Source organism: Aquila chrysaetos, chromosome 14, assembly GCF_900496995.4.
Source record: "Aquila chrysaetos chrysaetos chromosome 14, bAquChr1.4, whole genome shotgun sequence".
Lineage (NCBI taxonomy): Eukaryota > Metazoa > Chordata > Aves > Accipitriformes > Accipitridae > Aquila > Aquila chrysaetos.
In genome coordinates this window covers 21,678,322-21,703,556 of record NC_044017.1, presented here as the reverse complement: position 1 = coordinate 21,703,556, position 25,235 = coordinate 21,678,322, and the positions used below count along the sequence as shown (strand labels likewise).

Here is a 25,235-nt window from a genome sequence, read left to right as displayed (position 1 = left end):
AACACAGTAAGCACACTATCTGTAGGAAAGCATAAAAGAAAAAGAGGAAATAAAAAGATTAAATGCATATGGTATTTACCCATGGAATTTTCTAAAACATTAGTAGAATTTAAAAAGCACATGGCTGCTCAATAAATTGCAGCATGCAGCCAAGGAGGCTGCAGCTGTGGGTAAGACAGTACATCAGTCCCATGCCTAACCACGTCTTGACCTTTCTTCTGAGACTGTCAACAAAGGTGCCAATTAGAGCAATGATTAGAGCAACACATTTTGTGTTGTGCTAAACACACCTGTTACCACGGGGACAAAGATCATACATTTTGCTTAACACGGGATTCCTGATTGGCTCAACACAGATCTTCCACTGACAACTACCTTGGTAAGTCTCAAGATGAGAAGCAGGTAAGTGCACCACTCACATACTTTTCTTTTGATCTCTTGGGACACAGAAAGGCTTATACTGTAAATGTCTGAATGATTTCCTGGTACGTCGTTGATTTTTAGTTTATCATCTCTCTCACACAAATTAAGTGATCTAAGAATTTACTAAGTTCCTCTTGTATCAGGATCTAATGTTAAAACTACTTGTTTCCATGTATCACAACTAATTATGTCAGCCATAAATTATGCATCCTAATTCAACATATTGAGAGCTGCAAGCCAGATATTCAAGATCAACTTCTGAAAGCCTCCTCTTCAACCAAGCCGTAAGAAAAGTCTTGATCAACATACATATCAACTATCAATTTATTTAGTTAAAAAATGTTACATATGATAAGGTGATGAGAGACAGAAAAAGAAGCGAGTAATTTTTTTTCTGTCGTCTCAATTGCAAAATGAATGCATGTACTTTAAACAAAACTTACAGAGGCAAGATGAAGACCATATATAGTTGAATATGGACTGTCCACAGCATAAAAACGCAGTGTGCTATGCTGTGTACTAACAGCAGGGAAAAGACTATGGAATTATAACATAACTAACTGTGTACTAACAGTAGGGAAAAGACTATGGAATTATAACATTAAGCTTTATCTTGGAAGTTCCATTAATAGCAGACATGTTGGTGATCCCATAGACTATATAATATAAATATCACAAATCTATTTTAAGTGTCCAGGAAAATGTTTAGCTGACACAGGCATACGAAGAATGATTTTGAAAGAAGTAAGGCATTTCTATCCATGGTTCTTTAGATTTACAAAAAATGTATATCTAGCAATTACTATTAATTCCTATTTATCAAAAATTTAATTAAAATTAGTGGAATTAGTTGTACCCAAAATAACATTGTTTTTCCTTCCTAATCAGATCTGCTTTCCACCACAGTAATTACTAGGAATTGACTATCTAAGGAGAACCACAAGGATATGGAAAGATGCAAGATCTGTCCAAACAGGTTTTAAGTACAAAAAGCATTTTAAATTGAATCTATATAAGGGCATACAGACTGACAGTCATGACAGGGCTACTTCCTTGGGTTTACCAATTCCTGGGAGGTAGGAAGAACTTATATAACGTACCCTATTTTAAACATCACATTTCTCAGTGTTACGGACAAAATTCAAACATTTGGCTAAAATTTACAAGGCAGTTCAGAGATGTTTGTATGCAAACTAACTACTGCTTCATTAAAATTCTTCTTTTACGGTTAGGCACAGGATTAAAATGTTTATCAGTTGCCTTCTTTGTAAATTAAGTACTGTGGCTTTTTTTTTTTTCTTTTGGTGAGAAAAAATGTATTGTACAATAGCACTATGATGTAACATTGACACTATCATCAACACTTCTGGCTGTACTCTAAGTCTTTAAATTGCTTTCCTAAAATAAGTCTGGGACAAAAAATTCCAGTACCTTGAATATACATATACTTCTGAAGTTATAAAAAGAAGTTAGTTGACTTGATATGTTTTTACATTTTAAGGAAAAAGAAAGTACAAACATGAAGTACTTTGCTGTTTTGTGGTGGGGTTTTTTTTTTCCCCCTCCTGTAGCCCTAACTTACTATTGCATGAGTGGCACTGTGTTATACCTGCTCAATGGAATATGAAATGGAACCTAAAAATTAAAGGCCAATCTGATTTCACTGTTCAAAATCAGTGAGATCTGAAATTAAACAAAACCCAGATGAACAACAAAAAACAAATTAGAGAGTGAAGCTATGACAGTTACCATTGCTATTAAATGACAAGGCAGTTAATTTCTATTAAGTTACACACGAAAGAGTCACCTTTAAAATAAAGATATTATTCATAGGTTAGCATCCTTTTTACAAAATTACAAAGATAATACAACATTTAAATCTTCAGAATAGAACATCTTGAATTTTAATGACGCTCTTGTTTGATATGCTTTTACAATGAATGGTCAGTAAGAGTTTGGGAATATATCACAAGAATTTGCAATACTAGATTTAATTTTGGTAAGAAAAGATTAAATATTTCCACCGATTCAGCCCTGGGTTCCATATCAATTAGAAAAATTCAAAGGAAGCACTCTGATAGTTATGTTTTCAAAAGGCAATCCACTCTAGGGATGAACGACATTCACATCTGCTGATGTTCACATGTTGCTAACAATACACTAATATACTTAAAACAAAAATTAATATGGATGAATAGGGTATGCACATCTTGTGCATAGGCAAGACCTAAGTATCTTGTGAAATTGTGTTTGTTAGCGTGAAGACACAGAAATTTCTTTTAGTAAGATTCAGCTAGGAGAGTATTTTCTTTAACAGATAAATGGCATGAGATTTTGTACATTACCTGTCAAATACTTGATTTGATAGATTCTCCATTTCTCAAAGTGGAATTGGTATAAAAAAAAAATATTTGAAGTTAATGTAATAATTAATGTATCTGTCCATATAGCTTTAGTGTTTTCAGCTGTTTCCTTCTGGGAACCATATATAATTCTGCTCTGAGAGTTTTGACTGGATGGTTTGAGGATCACAGTTTGTCTTACATAGACAAGTATAATTAAAAGTGTCAGGAAAAAATCAATGTCTTAGAGAAATAGAGTGCCATCACAAAAAAAAAGTGAAATCACAAGTGATTTCAGAGTGTTCATAAAGAACAGCTTTTCAACTATACCTTTGTCACATTTGGATGAAATCTGAGTTCCACTGAAGTAAAAAACAAAATTCCTATTGATTTTTACTGATACAGTTTTTACTTTTAAGTGAATTTTTAAGAACTGAAAAGAACAATTGCATGTGTTTATGCCTCTATGATTGTATATATGTGGAAAATCGCCAGTAAGGGCAGCAACAATACCTTGTCCCAGTTCTTGATTAAGTGTAGGATAGCTGAGTAAGGATCTTACACAGAAAATTTTTTTATAGCTGTGAATGTCAAGAAAGAAAAAAAAAAAAAGGAGCTAAAATTCAGAAAGGTTACCTTTTGTGCCTCATAATTCTATTAGTTTGCTTAGCCTAAAGAAAAAAAAAAATCATAATGATTTTAGGGTTTATATGAACTTGAAATGCAGAGGTACTAAAAGTACAACACAAGCCTGCTCCCAATAGTTACAGTAACTACCATGACGAGAAGCTGATGGGTTTCTTTTCACAGGTTTAAGGATATCAGACAGGACCTTCCAAACAAAAGATGTTAGCCAATATAATCCTTCACAGCCTATTCCCACTGTGTTGCTTCACTTATTATCTTGTACACTAAAATTATAAGCATTGATACCACTCCCCAAGAAGAAGTCATTACCAGGGACTAACAGGATGGAGGGAGGGAAGGTATTAAAACATTTCATTTGAAAAATGCAGCATCTTTTATGGGTTCCGATACCCTACTAAAATCTGGGGAACATAGGTGGATGCACAGCCTTTTAAGGAAAGGAGAGAACCAAGAAGCCTGCCTGAAAAGCACTGGTAAATCTTTTCTGTGTTCACATTAATTTTGATAAAGGTTCTAGAGACAAAGAAAAGGAAAAGAGAAAAAAAAATCCTGAAAAAAAATGTGCCAATTCTGTGCTGGAATATTACCAGGATACGGATTTATTTCAGACAGTGTTTTAATGCTTATTTATTGATACATTTTATCATGGTGGGTTTACATGAAAAATAGTGGGCTACAGGCTTCATTTAATGAGTGACAGCCTCCTAGAAATGTTGAAAAGTATTCCGTGCTATTCACCCAAATGGCAGTGCACCATTAGAAAGGCATATATTTATCTCTTAATACTATCTGAATACACACACATTTCAAGAGATACATTAACCCACAGCAAAAGCAAAGCATGGATATTTTCAGTATGAAGCCAGCAGCAGGCACAGTATTCTCACTGTTTTCCATATGCGTTGTTTCTGCAAAACTCAGCTTTCAATCACTTAACATTAAGTAATTTTCTTAGGTTTGGCTGGCAAACTGTAAAGACTTACATAACTTTTTATTAGGTTGCTGCTTATTTTGCAAATACATTGTGAAGAGCATTCAGCTTTTAGTTGTTCACTGCAGTGAGCTCATTTTTTTGGTATACATTTTTTTTTCCCTCTAAATTAACTAAATGACACGCAGTACAGTTTCTGTTCTTATATTTGATGCAAAAGCATCATTAATATAACATTATGTTCTTTAATAGGTGTGACTGTGCAATTTATGTTCTATCCCTGTCACTTTCTTATGCTGCACAAGCACTGTGGTATTTTAGAACCTTCCAAAATTAAGTGAAGAGCACCAAGTTTTCTTCCTATTCTTCCTTCAAATAAGAAACTGTATTTATATTTTTGATTGTGCTATATTGATAATTTTTGTGTTGCTACGCATGAAAAAAAAGGTCACGGTGTCAAGTTTTACTGTTACTCTCTTATGATTCAGCATCCTACATTTGACTGTACCAAAATAGCTTGTGCAAGGAAAAAGAATATATATAGTATATATACTCATACACACACAAAGATGTATATTTGTGCATATATATATGTATGTATAATTGGTCCACAGATAGCCATAGATTATATTCCATGTTCTGCCGTCAAATCTTATTAGGCTCCAGTACTATTGCAGAGAGGTTACTAGCAGTTTCATAGGCTCGTTCAGAAAATAAAGACTTGATACCTGTTGTCAACCTCCATTCCACCCAAAATAGTTTGGTGTAGGGTTGGGTGGACTATGGTATGGAAAATAATGTTATTTCCTTCAGATAAAACTTTGGCAATATCACGAGAAGTTCTAGTTGTCCTTAGAGTTCCTTTACCAAACAGGTAGGGTCTGAGTTGCAGGTGAGTGATCACATTTCCACCAGTATGTTCAGGATCTCTTTTAGTGTCCGTTCTGAATTCAAGGCAGTGGCATGCATCTGTGCAAGGTGTCCCAAGCAGTCTGAGGAGCCTTCCTCTGTGCAAGCAATCTTCTTTGTGAAGAAAGGTGGTGGAGTCTGTTGCATACTGTAGGCAGTCAGGGTTGATGAAGCAGACATAGACTCTCTCAGGGAGAGGATGGGGAACACTTGAGAGAAAGAGAGAGAGATACCAGGAAATAAGCAGGCCTAGGGGATGTCAGGACATACAAAGCCTCAAAATAAGTTTGCCTTTCCCCTTCTCCACAAGAACTTTGGGGATTCCAAATCTTAAAATATCTCGGTTCATATCAGATTTTGAAAGAAAGTCTGGAAAATGAACAGCTGCCTAGACCTTACCACTCATTTCCTTTTTTTCCTTATTTTCACACGAAGTCTTAGGTGTAAGAAGTAGACTCGTACTCCTGTCTATTTAGACTAATTATATTCCTGGTTTTTAGGATTATCAACAAGAAAGCGTTAAGAACTGCTATGTCAAAAGCTTGCTCCCATCTTAATTTTGAATGCATCTGCGCAACATACTGAATTAATTAACTACTTTTCCATCCTCTGTCCTTAATTTCCATACTTGTGGTCACAAAGAGCATAGTTGTCTCTCAAAGATTTAGCTGTACTTGTGAAGGTATCCGGCCCTTAACCTTGTTAAAGTAACTGAATGAATGTGGCAAGAACAATGTTCCTCTCAAGAGACTAACTTGGTCTCCCATCTCAGTCAGAGACTAAATCATTTTGGGATAGGATGCAAAACGAAGCAAAACTCTTCTCAAAGATAAAAAAAGGCATATATATTGTCTATCTTCATTATAGCAAAAAGTTAAGGGCAGGGTGCTTCACGACATCATACGAGGACCAGGTGTTCAAAGTATATTAATTAATGTCAAAAAAATGAGTGAACAGCAATGTGGCAAAATTTGCAGATAATGCAAAAAAATCCTCTTTACCAAGTCTGACGAAGACAGGAAACTTCAGAGGTAACTGACCAAGCTAGATGGATGGGCCATCTTAAAAGAGGTGAAAATAATATATTTAAATGCAAAGTAATGCATATTGGTAGTAAAAAATAAGCTGTAGCAAATCATTCACTTTACCAGAGATCTCAATTAAGAGCACCACCTTAGGAAAAACACCAGGGCCTCACTGCAGACAGCTCAATGAAGAGCCCTGCTCAACGTGCAGCTGCAGTCAAAAAAGCAAGTAAAATGTTAAGATGCATAAGAAATGAGTTGGGGAATAAGAAAGAAAATATAATGTCATTATATGAATCAATAATTTTCCCTCCTCTGGAATAGTGTGAAGTACTGGTCACCCCATCACAAAAAAGATATTACTGAATTAGAAGGTATTCAGAGAAGAGCGATTGCGATAATTAGGCATATAGAGAAGCCTTCATATGAAAAGACTGAAAAAAAATGGAATTGTTAACCTTAGAAAAAAAGATGAATAAGGAGGGATATGATGAAAGTATAAAAATGGTAAGTGGCAAAGAGAAAATAGATCAGGAGCTTCTGTAGTCCTGCATCTCATAATTCAAGAACAAAAGGACACTAAGTGAAAGTGAAAAGCAGCAGCTCCATATCTGATAAAAGGACATACTTTTTAACGCAGCACATAATTAGATTATGGAACTCCATGCCACAGGATGTCACTGATGTCAAGACCTTACCAAGATTCAAAGAAGGAGTTGGCACTTACAACTCTTGATATTCTTAGGAATCTTACGCAGACTAACCGTTAAAAAGTTTTGAAAGAGAGGTTATGTGCCATTTTTCATGATTTAAAAGACAATACTTTCAAAAAGAATTTGGAGAAAAGTTCCCTGGAAGTGGATTTTCCCATCTCTGGCTATTTGATTATTTTGTTCTTTGCTCTGCTTGTTTTGTCTGCATTTTCTCTTGAGAAAATGGGCAGCCTTGGACAGAGACTGAATCACTATTCTGATCAATTAACTATTATCCTAGTACTACCCTAGTATCTTAGTATCTCCTATGAAATCCTAGTATTAGGACTTTGGTCTTCCCTTTTGCAGAATAATTGTCCGATGCTCTATTGTATTCCACTCCGCTCTATTCCAGTTAGCTGGCTGGCTTTGTCACCCATTCTCAATTAGTACAACCATTGCCATAAGCTGTATAGCACTGTGCATGTGTTTGGAGCAACTGTGAAATTTCTAGCTGCAGAACCAAATACTTTTTTGCTGTGGCAGGTATACAATTGATTGCATGTGTGCCAATTGTCTTCAAGCCCTACCTTAACCTCCAGCTATGCTATTGACATCTTGCTTCACATCCTGCAGCTGGAAGACACACGCAATGTCTCCAAACAAGAGACTCTTTGCTTCCTATGCTTCCTATTCTCCACAGTTTCATTACCACATTATTTTCTCCTTTCTGCCTGTCTTGCTGCTCAGAGAGATAAGGTATTCTTCTTCCCCCTTTTGTTCTTAAACTATTTCTTTTCTAATTCATTAACTTTTCGTTCCCTAGTTCTTTCCTTTACTTTCAGGGAAAGTAAATAATGATAGGCACAAGCATAAAAGAGCTTTTCCTCAAGTCAGATTTGTTAACTGAAAACTGAATCAAAAAGAGAGTGTGAAAGATACTTAGTAGAAGCAGGATCATTGATTTTGAACAGTATTCTCAAATAATTCTTCCTTCCACTGTTATTAATTTCATTACATTCTCAAAGCTGGGAGGGGGAGGAGGGGGGCAGGGGGAGAAAAAACCTTTAAGTATTCTAAGTATCTGTTAAAGCTTTTGGAGGAAAATGGTAGTAGTCTATTTATTATTATTGGTATTATAGTAAAAGGCAATTTAATTATATGTCATTGAAACCACCTACAATCTTCAAAGATTCAGATTCAACCGGCTTGTCAGAGACCTCATTCAACAGAAGCTATTAAACTAGATAGCAGGGAGATAAACCATACTGGTACCTTTAAAGAGGTTCAATTAACTGCTACTGTTGCTTTCATCTGACACCTGTTCAGCGCAAAACCTGGTAAGTTCTGTGGAGGTTTGAGGGTAACTAGAAAGTAAGTGAAGAGATTGGGGGTGAGGGCACACAGAGCAGCTGCTGTTGTAGGGCTGGCTGGCTGAACAAAATGCTGGAGGGCTGCAGCTGCCTTGAAGAGAAGCTGAATTCAGACTGCTCACGAGATGGACGCTGCAGAGAGACTGCGAAGATACCTGACCATGGGATAATACTTGAGAGAAGACGGGCAGCTCCAATTGAGCTAAGATGTGACTAGCTACTACAAAGAAAGGTGTGGTGTGCTTTATCTCCTCTCTTTCCCCAACAGCTTCCACCACTGGAGGTTTTCGAGATGCAATTGGACAGGGTGCTAGATAATCTCATCAAGGCTCCCTTTCCCATGAAAGGCTGGACCAGATGATCTTTTGAGGTCCCTTCCAAGCTGGGCTGTTCTATGATTCTATGAATTGCCTCTGCTTTGGTACCGTTTATTTTTCTCAACTTTCAGATGCATGCCTCGCTAATCAGACATGGTCCTATGATTAAAGCAGCACAAAAAGTTTATGTTCTGCCTTTCCCATCTTGAGCTGGTATACCCTGCACAACGCTACAAAGCACCATATGGATTACATATTTGTGTCAGCGCTGTCTTTTGAGACATCCACATTGCACTCACCATATGGTTTAGATATGTCTGAGGGTTTACAGTTAGTCTGCAAGACTGGTTTTAGGCTGAATCCAGTCCACAGGACATGCACTGAACACGCTCTGGCATAAATAAGCTACTATAGTACAACGTTCAATAGCAAAAGAGGAGGAGCTGGTTAGCAACAATGAGGAATTTAATTTTAAAAGCCTAGAAGAAATGGATATTCTATTACGTACGGTAATAAAATGTATAAATACTGCTGGTCTCACAGGAGTGAGAGCTGTTTCCAGCCTATGAGTATTTACGAACATGAGCTCAAGATAATTGGTGTGTGTATTGTTCTTCACCTTTTAAATTTTTATTAAGACTTAATTCTCATTGATAACAATTCCACAATCATGAAACAATGAAATACCTTTAATTTGAAAGCCACCTACTGGGAAAAAAGTGTATTGTATTTCTTCTTATTAAGTACTACATGTCCTAGTTTCAGTTGGGATAGAGTTAACGGTCTTCCTAGTGGCTGGTATGGTGCTATGTTTTGAGTTCAGTATGTGAAAAATGTTGATAACACACTGATGTTTTCAGTTGTTGCTAAGTAGTGTTTAGACTAAGTCAAGGATTTTTCAGCTGCTCATGCCCAACCAGCAAGAAGGCTGGAGGGGCACAAGAAGTTGGCACAGGACACAGCCAGGACAGCTGACCCAAACTGGGCAAAGGGGTATTCCATAACATGTGACGTCATGTCTAGTACATAAACTGGGGGGAGTGGGGGCGGGGAATCACCGCTCGGGGACTAGCTGGGTGTTGATCGGTGGGTGGTGAGCAATTACACTGCGCATCATTTGTACATTCCAATCCTTTTATTATTGCTGTTGTCATTTTATTAGTGTTATCATTATCATTATTCGTTTCTTCTTTTCTGTTCTATTAAACCGTTCTTATCTCAACCCATGAGTTTTACTTTTTTTCCCAATTTTCTCCCCCATCCCACTGGGTGGGGGGGGAGTGAGTGAGCGGCTGCGTGGTGCTTAGTTGCTGCCTGGGGTTAAACCACGACACTACACAAATGCAAAAAATACACCCTAATTCTGCATAAATACTGTATTTCCAGCCATAATTTGGCCGGTTTATTTTTACTAACAACTACTTAGTTTTAAGTTAGCTTCTTTCTTGATATTTCATATTGTGAAAGAAGTAGCAGAACATCTTATCAGGAAGAGCAGATTTAGCTAAATGATCACTATTTTGCAACAAAAAGTTTTCACCTAGATGCCCACGCTACCTTTTCAGGTCTGCCAGCCTACCTTTGCAAGTCAAGTCCTCTGTTCTAAATTTTTTCATCAGTTAAAAAGCATGGCCTGAAGTCAAATATTATTTTCATATGAAAAATCTACACAATTACTGAAAACTATTTCAACTAATTTACTTTCCCTTTCTTAGCAAAGAAGCATAAATGTCAGCCAACTATTAAAATAAAAGATAAAATATTTCATTATGCTTATGCAAAACTAGGTTTCCCAAATAACATTACCTCATTCATGTTACACAAATGCATGCTATCTTCTTGTTTTGCATGTTAAATCAAAACAACATATTGTGCTTTTTTCCCTGTACCTCGTATTGGGTATGTGTTATTTTGTTGTACACTGTGCCTGGTATGGACAAATAAATACACTTCTCTTACCATTAAAATAATCTTCTCATGTTAGAAGTTCAGATCCAATCAGATTAGGTAGAAATATGCATGGAATTAAATATGGATGTGATAGATTTTAGCATCTCAGCTGAAGGGCACACTGTTTTGTTTGGTGTCACTGTATACTTGAAAATGAGTTTTGGAAGAAGTACCAATGAGAAGTATATCACATCTGCTTCCATTATGGCAAATGTCTTTTCAAAACAGAAAAGAGAATTCATGCCTATTTTAAATGACAAAAAAGTGAATGTGCAGAATGTTACAAGACACTACTCAGCACTTCTAAATAGTGAACCTTCCAAACCCAGAAATGTCACCCAGTTACAACTTAGGCTTCAGTAACAGAGGTGAAAGTTAGGGATGCTCTTGAGCACGCTGAAACAAAGGCCTACTGAGTTTTATGCTCTCCAGTCTATTACAACTTTATAATATACACAATCATATTCAGTTCTGTGCAGAACTCATTCATTTGCTTGTAGCTTTCTCACACATTATTTGGGATTTGGCATACACTTAGGCTTTACCCTCAATCCAAAAGTGATTATTTTTTTTTCCCCTCAGTACAGGAGATAGAGCTATGCTTAATGGTTCTGAATTGGTTTTCCTAAGGCTGAAAAGCTATTTCAAGGTCTGGTGTGACTGGAAGACACCAACACTAAAGGACAGCTTTTTTATTTTGTAGTTTCCATCAGGACCTAAGCCATATTTCCATGAAAATGGTTAAACAATTGGAAAAGCTTAACCATACTTAATATAAGTCTAAACATAACTAATACTTAAGTATACTTATAAATGTAACTTAACATAAATATATGGTTTATGCATATATACCTTTTTTTTAATCCTAAAATAAACCATAGGTTCCAAGCAATAGCAAAGATAATAACAAATTCTCTGCTGCTACTGTCCTAGCATAAACTTAACTCTGGCTGTTACTGCATAGAATATGATCTGTTACTATTTTCCTTGTCTGCATCTAGTGTCTGATGTGGAATTAACATCTTCCAATATTAAAAATGTGGGTAATAGCAGATTTGTAACAGCTTCCACAAAAGTACTCCTGTCTCAAAATCAGCCTCTACTCAGGACTCCAAAGTGTCCAAGGGCCCAGATGTGCAACCCTTATCCATATAATTAATCACATGCTATTCACTACTTACACATGTAAGGCATTTGTAGGATGAGGCCTGAAATCATTATTTTGTTGTTAGCCAGTAGTTATTTGACCAGGAAGGTCAGTTTTCTAAGTTTATAAGGGGCATTACAGAGTGCTCATCTTATGCAGTCCACTGTGCAGTGGACAATTACTACATAGGATTTTTGTTTGTTTGTTGGTTTGTTTGTTTTCCCTGATATTATAATTGCTAGTAAGAGGAATTCTGAAAAAGCAAAGCAGTCTCTGGGGCGATAAGAGTTTGTTGAACCACCGCTGAGACAGACATTCTTTTACTTAGTTTATGAAATTAATTGGATTTTCAGTTCATGGTAACCAGAGCTCTCTCTTGAACTATTCTTCTTCATTTCCCTTCTCCTAATCTCCAAAACTGTCAGTGTTCAGACATAAGAACAGGGGTTTTTAGCTCACTTGTTTCTTCCAAGAGATCTCAAAGTAGAAAGCAGCCAGTTATCTCACCAGAAGAGGATGCAAGTGGACACCATTATCACAAGAGGCTTCCGTGACGTCCCAGCATAACTCCTGAGGTACATAATGCCTTCTTTGCGTCAGTCTTTAATAGTAAGACAAGTTCTTCTCTGAGTACCCAGCCCACCGAGCTGGAAGACAGGGACGGGGAGCAGAATGAAGTCCCCATAATACAAGGGGAAATGGTTAGCGACCTGCTACACCGCTTAGACACACACAAGTCTATGGGGCTGGATGGGATCCACCGAAGGGTGCTGAGGTTGCTGGCAGAAGGGCTCACCAAGCCCCTTTCCATCATTTATCAGCAGTCCTGGCTAACCAGGGAGGTCCCAGCTGACTGGAGGTTAGCAAATGTGACACCCATCTACAAGAAGGACCAGAAGGAGGATCCAGGGAACTACAGGCCTGTCAGTCTGACCTCAGTTCTGTGGAAGGTCATGGAGCAGATCATCCTGAGTGCCATCACTCAGCACGTACAGGACAACCAGGTGATCAGGCCCAGCCAGCATGGGTTTGTGAAAGGCAGGTCCTGCTTGACTGACCTGATCTCTTTCTATGTCAAGGTGAGCCGCTCAGCGGATGAGGGAAAGGCTGTGGATGTTGTCTACCCAGATTTTAGTAAAGCCTTTGTCACAGTTTCCCACAGCCTTCTCCTGGAGAAACTGGCTGCTCATGGCTTGGATGGGCGTGCTCTTCCCTGGGTAAAAAACTGGCTGGCTGGCCGGGCCCAGAGAGTTGTGGTGAATGGAGTTAAATCCAGTTTGCAGCTGGTCACAAGTGGTCTTCCCCAGGGCTCAGTATCGCTCTCTACAACCACCTGAAAGGAGGTTGTAGCAAGGTGGGGGTCAGTCTCTTCTCCCAAGTAACAAGTGATAGGACAAGAGGAAATGGCCTCAAGTTGCACCGGGGGGAGGGGGGGTAGATTGGATATTAGGAAAAATTTCTTCACCAAAAGGGTGTCAAGCACTGGAACAGTCTGCCCAGGGAACTGGTTGAGTCACCATCCCTGGAGGTGTTTAAAAGGTGTGTAGATGTGGTGCTTAGGGACATGGTTTAGTGGTGGACTGGGCAGTGTTAACAGTTGGACTTGATGATCTTAAAGGTCCTTTCCAACCTAAATGATTCTATAATTTTATGAACTCCTGACATGGGATGAAGGAGTAGAGATGGGGAAGGTCCTAAACATGTTACAGTCTGAGTTTTTCAAGATCTGGATGATGAGGTAAGGTACATTTGGGCTATGGATATTCTGTCCTCTACCCAAGCTCATAAAGAACTGAGGCTCACAATCACATAGCATAAATTCTCCAAGGGAAAGAGTCTGCTACAATTGTACTTATTTGTATGAAATTATTTAATTCTCACTAGTTATTAAGTTCTGCAATGCCCAAGTGGCAAGATTTAGTGCTAACACAGGCTGCAATTGCAACGTACTATGTCAAAAGCCAAAGTATAAGCTCTCTGCTGTAAATGAGATGATGATGCTGAAGAACTGAGAGCTGGCATTTGGCCAAATCAAAGATTTGTATAGGACAAATGGGATGAAGAAATAATCTTAATCAGCAGTGGATAATTTTTTTTAAGAGATAACAAAATGGTGTTATTGTTCTTGTCAACCTTAACATTATCTCTCATTGTCCTTAATTTCTCTGGCCAAATTAGAAGTACTATATGTTCCTAAACTGTCTATGCCAGCCAAATTCCAACACAGTTAACCCCATTTAATGAATAACCTATACAACAACCATTATTCCTGACTTTGGATGTTTTAGCAAACTTTTTCTAAAGCAATGGTTATGATTGTGAGTCTTTGCCTTACCAGAAATCAGTAGCAGGTGTATATTGTCTGAAAGTAAGCTAGTATTTAGTTGATTTGTTACTTTGCTGTGCGCTACTTCTCTACCTAATGTCTTGGGTAATTCACAGATTTAGTCTTCACAAAAGTAAGGTATTTGAAATAGTAGGTTGGTCCCAACATTCTGCAAACAATTACATGTCAGCATCCTCCCATAGCTCTTCCAAGCTACTTCTCACATGTCCTAATGGGCAGTACTTTGGGCTTTGCAACAGCAGTTGGCCTGTTTAGACTATAATTAGCAATCACCTGAAAAAGATACGGCTTTACTAAGGACCCAGTGAGGTGCCTATAATCACTCCTTGTTCAGTAGGAGTAAATACAACATTATAGCACTTCTACAAGAAAACTTGATCATGGTTCACTCTGGTTTTTTGCACATATTCACCAGCTTCTAATTTGGAAAATTGTTTTTGTTATATTGGGAATTTAATTTAGCCTACTGGCAAGGAGAAGTTAACCAGAGGAATTTCCCAAGGATCTGAAGTAGACAGAACAAGTCTGTGAGTGAAAGGATAGATAGACTAGTGAAATACATACATCAGAGAAGGCAGTGTGCAAGAAGGCAAACACTGTTAGCAATTCACTCTGTAGCTTGAAAAAGATCTATATTTTTCTCTACTAACCTGTAAGCAAGTTACTACTGATACAGAAACCCACTGATACTTACAACCTTAAAAAAATAATAATACAAGAACACTTAATTATAAGGAGGGATTTTATGGAACAGAATTACAATTTGGACATTGTTTGGGAAGGTCATTATTTGCCATTTTTAAGAGCAGTTTAACTATACCCAGATATCTATGACATTATATTAAACAACCCCCAGGTGACACTGTATACACTCAATCTGTCATTCTCAAGGTACTCTGCTGCCCTCAAAGGAAGTAATAGATAGTATTTTAATAAATGAGCGAGCTACAAAATCACATTTCACTTTGAGGAGACTTTCCTACTACTTTGCTCTCAACATAGAAGTGGCAGGTACCTTCAGCTAGGGGCCATTTACTATGTGCTTGTAGACCGAAGGGCTCCATTTGAAATCGCAGCAAGAGTTCTCTATCTGACCCTTCTCACTTAACGGAAAGTTTGTACAGTGTAACCTTCCACAGGGTAGAGCAGAGGATTCATGAGAGTGAATCCTCTCAGCTTGAGCATGTAAAACTCTTCATTATTACCGTGAAAGAAATCTCATTTTCCAAGCATACTCTGTCTTTTGCAGAAGATACAAGGTTTAAATGCAGATGCAGTCAAAATCTCATTAATGACTCAGATCAACAGCTGCCATTGATCGTTAAAACGTAAATGCAGTGACTTCTAAATCTTAAAATGACACAGCAGCTGTGCATTTTGGGAAATGAGAGAAACTGTGACTATAACATAACAATCCATGAATATTTTCTTCCTGCTACCTAGGTATTGCTGAGAATTTTCTAGTTAAAATGAAAACAACAACATAGCCTTTATTTGACATTTTCAAACTATCTGATGGAAAAAAAGAGAAGTGTTCCAGGTTTTTCTTGATGTCTATCATACGCCGCTTTCTTGATGTGTATGTAGTTTGCTTTCACTCTGCAAAGGGTTGCTTGAAAAGAAACTTGGAAAACTTCTCCCTTTATTTTTAAAGCATAAGATTTTGTAAAGCCCTATGTTCTCTAAAGTAGCATAACTTACTGGTATACAAACTTTGAAATACAATGACATTTTTGTATAAATGAACCTAAAACATCACTTGCTAGTAATGGATTAGAATGCAAACTGGGCACAAGTTGCAGGTAATGGCCATTACTGGGACCCACTGTATTCATCACTTATCACTGCAGATAATGTTATCTGTCTGGCAATTAAAGGCATAGAGTAAAATAAAGTAAAAACTAAAAATAATGTAACATAAAAAAAATCAGGTGGCCATCACCTGAGATCCCTAACATTCATAAACAGGTAGCTCATCTCTATTTCTCAATTTACATTTAAAATCTATGTATTTAATGAAAATTCAGAAAGATCCCAACAAAGCAAATTAAAAAAGTCCCATTGAGAAAAATAAGAAGAAAAACAACCACAAGTAACAAAAAAGTCATGGTTAAAAATATTTTAGATCTAGATTTAACTCATAAAACCACAACTTGGAACAGGTGTGTATGAAATATTTTCAATTTGCTGCGACATGCAGTATGTGATCTGATTGAAACAAAATAATAACCAATCAAATCACTGTCAAGTACCTAAAATGACTGTGTATTGCAAATGAGTTCTCAGGGAAGTCAATGAGAATTACCAGGTGACTCCATCCCAAAATGCCTGTGACAAAGAAAGTGCAACTAGAGTTTTGCACAGCAGTAATACTAGCTGCATAGGGGGGCAGAATTTACAGGCAGGCTAACAGCTGCAACCATTTCCAAATCAAAAAAATGGGGGAAAAGCAAACCCATCCCTCTCACAGGTGTAAGCCATTCACCTCAGAAAGCTCACCAATTCACCTGCCAGGTGTATTATTCCTTAGGTAAACTGCCTCCAGCACCACACATCCCAGTTGGCAGGAACTGATGCATCTCTTACTGTTCAGGAGGGTTAATGAGCAAACTCTTAATAAATTACTGGTTTGCATCTTTTTTTTTTTACACTTTGGTGATGTAAATACTACCATTTTGATCTGTTAGTGTTTTAGTATTACTCTGTGTTAAAGAAAGTTAGTAGCAAATCAGGCCTCAGGAGCTGTTGCTTATAAACTCCCTGTGATGTAAATGGCTGTATCTGGTTTAAAATAAAAAGCAGCACATGCAGAGTAACACCTCGGAAAAAACCCCCACCTTTGCAGAGAGCAAGTAAATGCAAGTTCATGAACAGTACGTATCTAGTCAGTACAAATCAGAAGTCCCTCCTTTCTCCATTCACCTCGGCCTGAATCACAGTCATTATTTCAATACACTTCCAAGAACAAGTAGTGTGGGTATGCTCCAGGGCTCTCCACTAGAAGACTAAGGAAAAACACTGACAACAAGCTGCAAACTTATGATGCATGAATGAAGCAAATGTTCATCACGTGGCAGAAAAAGCCAGTCGCCTCTTACTGCTAGGCTTGTTTTGCTGTTATTCATTATTTATCCTTTCCCTCACAATCAAGAAAAACAGAAGATCTTTGAATATCCTCTCAATTTCATCTTGACTTTTAGGTCTTTACCTACCTATCAAGAAACCACGGTCTCAGGAAGCTGTCTGTCTCTGTACACCAAAGAATATTTGCATGACTAGCATAGTCATTCTGTTTCAGGCATTTGGCTTTTACAGTTTAATGGTCTTCATCACAAACAAATTGCTTAATGGCTTTTAGTAGCAAACACATACAGAGCTGTGCCAACTGATCAAGAAATAGCTGAGTAGGTATGACCTGTGATCATATTTATTGGCATTTCATTTAAAACCTCTTCTGAATCATCATTTGCATCATCATCTAAGTCTGATCTCTTTTGTTCAGTAAGTCAATGCTTCTTGTCTGCTTGTTCTAAAACCAACAAGAAATCAAAACTCAGGACTCCATTCCTCCACTCAAAAGCTTGAGAGTCAAAAAGATGTGTAGGAAGAGATTCCTTAGCTTCATTAACAACAAGGTTGAAAGGAGCAAAGCTCCCTAAAAGTAGAGAAACAGGGAACAGCCCATTCACCAAGAACATAGGTATAGTAAAACCATAAAAGCTGGCAGCGCACACTGGCACCACAAGACCAAATCCCTTTTGGCTAAAGTGCCTTAAAGATTTCTATAAATTAACAGAGATTTGACAGAAACTCAGGCAAACCTCTCTGTGTACAGCAACTGCTGAATATCCATGGCATTTCTAACAAAATGATGTATTAAAAATGATGTAAGAGAAGATCATGCTTTTGAAGCATAACACAAGTACAACAATCCATCTAGTTTTTAATATATTGCAACAATTAATGCTGTCATGCATATTTTATCTTAAATTTTTTGCCATTACTGGAGAACTTGCTTGCTGTTTCTGTTAGGAGAAACAAAGGAGTCATCAAAAATTTCCTTCACACAATCCTGTTTACTTACAGTAAATGTCAGGACACCTGACTTTGTCTAAAAACTGGATACAAAATACAGCTTTCATGCTCAGAAATAAACATTATCAGCAAAAAAGAATCCTTAGAACACAGAAAGAGCCTTTTTTTTTTTTTTTTTTTTGCATCTTCACAGCCAAATGGCCATGTCTGCTGCTTCTAGCCACACACCTTCACAGCTGCAGCCAATAAATCCACTAGCCTCTGAACTTCCATTTCAGAAATACTTTTTATTTCTTCAGGTGGGTAGGTACAAGTTCTGCCATGCAGCCAAACACTTTGTGGCACAGCTTCTACTGTTTCCAGCAGCGACTACATAAAAGAGTGTTTAATTGTTCCTTCTGTGTAGCCTGAAGGAAGTATGGTGAGCCAGCCGACCCACCAATTTAACTAGGTCCATGAACAAAGTTAGAGATTGAGGTTAAAGAACTTCATTTAACCCAGTTTAACAGAGTGGTCAGACCCACTGTCAAAGGTCTTTCCCCTACCCCCCTTTATTTTTTTTTTTTTTGGACTGTCTTCTGGATTTCATCCACCACTGAAAACCAAGCTGCTTTTTTTTCCCTGCTTTTTAATTTCTCGTTTGCTTTTTTGTTTGTTTGTTTCAAAAAAAAAGGCAGAAGACCCAGTAAATCCAAACAGTTGCATATGGCCTTTTCAAATATTTTGTTTTGCATGAAAGTACAAATTTCTAAGACTGATTTTCCATAATATTTTGGGTATTTTTGAGACCATTAACCTACAATGTGAAGGTCTCACATTAGATGCAGGGCAAAACTACATGTCTTAAAAAATTTAGCCCAGAATACTCAGTGACATATATTCCAAATTGGTAATATACTTCTGACCACAGATTGTCACTCCTATCTATATTGTGAAGGAGACCTTCTTTCTGTCAGTCATAAAAAACTGAACATCATTTTCATCCTGACACCAAACTTCCCTCCAGTGTAAAGGAATTATCTATTGAAGAAGCAGCTCAAAACATTTTAAGATCACATGGTGAAAGTACCTGTCACCAAGAATAAATAGAATCACATTTCCTTTAGATGTATAATAACTGCTGATATTTCAGTCTTGGAATTTGCCTGGACCATTAACAATAATTAAACAAGATGCTCATGTTCACTCTGTTTTAATATTGGTTTAAGTGTCCAGAGGAAAATGGCAAGGTTTAATATTTAAATATCAAATACTTTGATTAAACATTAGAGTGTTAAACTAATATTAAGGAAGGCTGAAAACTAGTTTATAGAACTGTCCATAGGTCTTTTGGGTTGCAACTGCCAAAAATGCTTTTTGAAATTTGCCATGTAGACATTTTTTCAAAAAGTAGCCTGACCCCAAGCTCACAAATGTCAACTGTAATTAATAAGCAACATTTCAAAGTTTGTACTTAATGCTGGGCTGCAGAAAAAGATGCATTTTTACCATAAGAAACTGAATCTGCAGGATTCTGATGAAAATCAGGTATGAGTATAGCAGCTCAAAGAGTCAGGACAAAAGGTTCTCAGCATCGACTCACCCTACTTACTCTCCCAAACAAATAATTAATTTACACTCTTTCTATTCTCCTAGAAATAAATGGAATTCCCTAATAGAAAATATTAAGCTGATAGGCCTCTCAGTCAGGTCTGCAACCTTCTAAATACCTGAGGAATTCCCCTAAAATCTACTAGGGTTGGTCCAAATAAGCTTGTACACCTTGGAGCCATTATACCTCCTCTCAGGATCCATCCTTCCCCTTTCTCCAGATATATTATTCTACATCAATCATTTGTAAGAGTTCAGTCCTGTTTCTCCCGAAAACTCCCATCACAGCAGTTTGAACTCAAACTTCCAAACAAACCTGCAGGGATTTTTCCAAACTCAAAAAAAACCCCCAAAACCAAAACCCCACAACAAACCAAAAAAAAGGAGAGTTCAGATTTTGAATGAATTGCTCATTGCAAAACACATCCAAAGAGGTTTGAGACCAAAAAATATGAACAAAACAAAACAAAAAGCAAGAAAAGCACTCCCTAGAAACCAGCTATTCTCAGTCCTGAAAAGCTACAGGGATTACACACAGGGATAAACATCAATTGCCTGGGTGCAAATGTAAAAGCCTTCACATTTACCCATTTTACATCATAGCTGCAAATTATCAAAGTGCAATTTCCACTGTATTAAGGAGACAGCATATTATGCTTCTAGCTTTCAGTCACGTTTAATAAAGAGAAATCCTTCTACTGAATGAACAGTACCCCTTGGCTACTTTTTAAATAATCCATTGAGAATACTACAATATTCCATATATTTATAAAAAGTATTGTGTTTCTTTAAGGAAATACCCCAAAGAAACATTACTCTCTTTTTTCATCTATATGGAATAAAACCGCAAATATTATAAGTTTAGTGGTTGTTTTTTTGGTGGGATGGTTTGGGGTTTTTTGGCTTTAATTATTGGCAACAGTAAAAAGATTGTTTAAGACCAGCTGTGTCAGAGTTTTGGATACCAAGTGTGACAGGCTCTGCAGGTGTACAGTGCTTTGCTTATTGATACAAATTGAATCTGAACATAGCAATTTATTCAGCAAATCAAACCAATCACTGCACTGCAGTTTTCTCTTTCAGCTCTCATTTCCCAACCAACTACTCTTAACCACTTTGCTACTTCTGCTTTACAGCAAGGTTTCAACTGCTATTAGGGGTTGTTTTATGGTGAGGGTATGGGGGTTTAAAAAATTTTAAAGACCGTTATACCCTTCCACTGCTGCCATTAAGTGCTGCATCTTTCACACCTGTTCCATACTAGTTGCCTGTCTCCAAACACACTACCATTAAATGTATCTCTCCCCCTTACCCTAGTAAAAAACTAATCATTGTTGCACCATGCAAAGCATTTAAACAGTTTGCAAGTGAAATTTGTTCTAATAAAGTGTGACTATTTGTCCAAAGAACAAGATTACCTCAAATCCTTCTTTTTCATTAAGAACCATACTGAAAAAGAGGTTCTTTAGTGCAATCGTGTTGTATGTTATTTTGTTAAAAGACATTTAAGCTAACCAGTCCTCCAGAATAACCAACATGAAAAGGTCAAATGAAAATTAACACCAGATTGCCCAATAGCTATGTGAGAAAAGAAGTAACCAACTCAGGAAAAGCAGACTGGCAGCCAGCTAAAGAGGGGAAAAATAGAGCAATCTTACAGTGTTGAACCAATATATAACCCTGGATTTATAGCTAGCCTTGGCAAGGCTCAAATGTGAAGATGCTCACATCGGGCATCCCAGACTTGCTGCTACCAGAGGTTGTTGCTATGGTAACCAGTGACAGTCAGCCAACAGTAAAATGAATTTAGAAAAGATAGTTAGGAAATACTGAAAGGAAGAAAGAAAAAGAAAAGAAGGAAAGAAGTTTGATGTCTATAAGTGGATGCACAGTTCCATCGTCTGCCACTTGCTCTATGGCAGTGGAGGAATCCATCACTGAAATGGAGCTGAATTTCCATTTTACCCCTGTGATATTTGAAGGGTATTCCTGCCTGTATGGGTTTCTAATTTAAAGAAATTACTGTCTCGTTCACGCGACAGCTTGTCAGTGACTCAGCAATCCAGCAAATTCAGCTGCCTCTGAAAACTGCATGGAACTGTTAGCACATTGTTCTCATCTAAACTGTTTACAGGAAGCCTGGAGTGGCCCATTCCTGTCTTTGCCTTTAAATTAGCCTGGGGATGGTTCCACTCTGACATGTACAAGGGCTCAATGGAAGAAGTATTTGTCACTGAAATAAAAGGATTTGGAACTTTACAAATCTGGTGGAAAACTCGGTTGATTTTTTTTTTTCAAACAAAGAACAAAGCAGAGACTGGTCATTTTAAAAGCAAAATTTGGTTCAAAGGAGGCTAGCTGGAACTGCAGTCAGTGGACCATAAATCACAGTGCCCATGCCCAGCTGTGCAGCACCGCATGGAAGAAAAGGTTTTGGATGGCAGTGTCCCTTAGCGATAGCTGTGGATGTGTATGCCAGAGAGGTAGTTATTGTTGTTTACTTGCTGTGCTATCAACGTGGTATGCTAGAAAGCACACTTTTTAGGAATCAGTGTGTGTGCACTGTATTATCTTATCTCTCTCAAAACATCGTCCCAGCCCCCTGGAAAACTGCTGGAGTACTGGCAGAAAGAGATAAAAATGAAGTACTACGTCTGGTAAAGCTGAAGTGCTGAACTGGACTTCCCTACAAGCACCTTTTCCCAAGATTGACTGTACACACAATCAAGAGGATGAACAAGAAAACCTCGTATTCAGCCCTAGAAATCTGCAATGGTTGATTTGTGTGCATGCGCTTTTCAAGCCTAGAAATGGCACGAAGATGGGTAGAGACAAAAAAGCTGTGAGATAGAACAAGCATGGAAGAAGCTGTTATTTTCGGAGAATAAATATCTAGAGAGGCATTTACACAAATATGTGCTTTTCCAGAAATAGCAGGAGCAACCACGGTTGGAGAAATTGGCCATATTTGTCCCCTCTTCCACTCCTTGGGAGCATGAGGCCCCAAGTCACTTCACTTGCCCTTCTGAGGTCATGACTTGGGAAAGTCACTTAGCTGTGCTCTTCTTCGTTTTCTCCATAAGTAAAATGGAAAAATACAGACCCACTCAGCCTTTTAAAAGTGCCTTCATGTTTAAAGAAATGAAAAGTGCTAAGCAAGTGGTAAATATTGTTTGAGTAGATTAATACTTAGGTGATCAATATACATTATGAGACTGCTCTTACTCATCATGTTTCCCACAGCTAAGGGAATGCAAGAAATAATATGATGATTATAGCTGGTAGAAATGCCCCTAGTGAAGGCTGCCAAGTTTCCTAGAACATACGGAAAGCTGTGTTCTCATTTACTTACACTTTAGTGCAACTTTTACTGTATGAAACCAAAATTATGCCTGTCATCTGAATCAGACTGGCTCAGGGTTTTTATTAATTGATGTTTTGTGTTGACTTGATTTTACCAAGTATTTCAGTGAAATAGTTTTTTATTGGTTTTGAAAAAGAAACAAATTAGAACCACGTCATTTAGCTACTACTCATAATGAGAATTCTTCTAGTACTTTCTTTGAATAGCTTTATGAAGACTTTGAGCCACAACCTGATCCTAAGCAAAGAAAGAGTACCAAGGTCACAGAGCTCTCTTTTGCTAGATCCATGAAAACAAGTCCAAATAGATTTCATCAAGTTACAAGTTTTAAAAGGTTATATGCATTCAAAAAATAGGGCATATCTTTTTTGGTAAGGAAGCAGACTTCAGCTACGAGTATATGAAACATGCCTACAAGCACAAGTAAGTAAAATAATGTTCTAAATATTTGGAGAGTAACCTTGACATTTTTCAAATTTTATATTTAAAACACTTGATAGCAACCCTGTCAACAAATACTAATCAGAGATCAGAAGTATCATTATCTAGCTGATTTTTACAGAAAGCAGGCATATGGTAGAATTTCTTGCAGTTTCTTCATATTCAGAAAGGGTAACAGTTATTTTTTTAACAGATAAGAGCAACCTGTTATTTTTCAGTAGGTGACTCATAATACTCACCTGGATGATTACTATCCCTATAAAAATCTAGATCATCCAAAGTACAGTAAAAGATGAGAGTAAACAGAAATCTCTCATGCAAAATCCCTTGTTCATTTATGTCTAATGCATTTGAACCCATGGGAATAAGCTCAGTGATCTTCAAGAATGATACCAGAAGCAGGCCCTCGTTGAAACCTACCAGTTCCTCCAAAACTTTTTAAACCCCGTGTTCTACCTTCCACCCTCCTTTCTCAGAGGGCCTGTATTGTAGAAGGCAAAGCTGGACAAAGATGAAGCTATGGAGATTTTCACACTGGAAGAAGCAGTTTCTCCTTTCGCAGATGGTGGCTCCACAGTCCTTTTGCCATTCGCATCCTCCTTCAGGAGCTTCAAGAGAATCATAAAAGTGTGAGTAACTCTCACACATGCAGAATCGCTCACTTATAGAAAATTAGGAAATGAAAAAAACCCTGTAGCTCAGAATATAAAATTGTTCTGAGAGAACAGGTAGTTTTTTGAACATCAACGTATCTTTGCTTGTCTGTAGTTTCACAACATTTTCTCATTGTAGTGCCAGACCCTCCCTGACATAAATCGTTGCTTGTTATTAAAAAATTTGGGGCAAGCCATCATAACAAAGTACTTCTTCTATTTAGACAAAGCTAGCCTGACACAGAAATAAACAAAGGTGCACTCATCTATTAAAAAAAAAAAAAAGACAAGATAAGCCAAGAGCTGAAAAAAACAAGCACTTTTAACTCATAAGCGAAATAAAATCACTGTGATAATAGGTACACTTACAAAGGTAAGGTAAGAACTTGCTAGGTAGCCATCTGATCTAAAGCCATTGTTACATTAAAGAGTAAGAAGAAATCCAGAAGAAACATTCATGCAATACCCACTATTGTTAATTCTAGGGATAAACATTATTTCTCAATAAGAAAATACAGGTTTTTTGCTCCTTAATTTCATTAAATAATGAAAACACTTGTGCTTCTTTTAAGTACCTTTGAAGTGTTTGGCACTAGTCCTAATGCTTTACAGAAAAAGTCCCCTTTTTAGCTTTTAAAGCAAGAACAGTTAGATGCCACTCTTCTTCTAGGAAAATTGGGGTTTGCCTTTCCTGAATTCATTAATCATTGAAGTCCACCTAACACTGAAATAGTTCGTGTATGCATGAAATATGAATGGAAATACTTTTTACCTGCAGTAGATCTGGCTTTGTCTTTATTCATTTGAGGAACAAGTATGTTTTATTTATCTAAATACAGGTTATGGGGCAGAAACTTTTGCTTATGGACCTTACCTCTCTTCAGGGGCAAACAGGTCATTGTGAAGTTTGAATCTACACGTTGTGGATTCAAAGTATTATATTTTGAGTACTTCTTCTGTGGGAACTAGATCCTAATACAAGAGGTGCTGAGAAACTCAGAAAGACTCTCTTTGTCTTCAGTGGAAGCTAGGTGTAATTTCTATATAC

At 37.4% G+C, this 25,235-nt stretch overlaps 1 protein-coding gene across 5 annotated transcripts in view; it reads right to left on the bottom strand.

Moving 5' to 3' along the window:
* The window catches only part of PCDH9 (protocadherin 9), a 696,978-nt gene that overhangs the window by 510,159 nt on the left and 161,584 nt on the right, over positions 1-25,235 (bottom strand). The window contains exon 3 of one of the 5 annotated variants that reach the window (XM_030036367.2): positions 4,012-5,462. The exons of the other annotated variants lie outside the window; for them this stretch is intronic. Within the exon in view, the coding sequence (XP_029892227.1) occupies positions 5,442-5,462 (21 nt within the window). The 3' untranslated portion in view covers positions 4,012-5,441. Of the gene's footprint in view, positions 1-4,011; positions 5,463-25,235 lie in introns of those variants that run through there. 5 annotated transcript variants of the gene reach the window in all.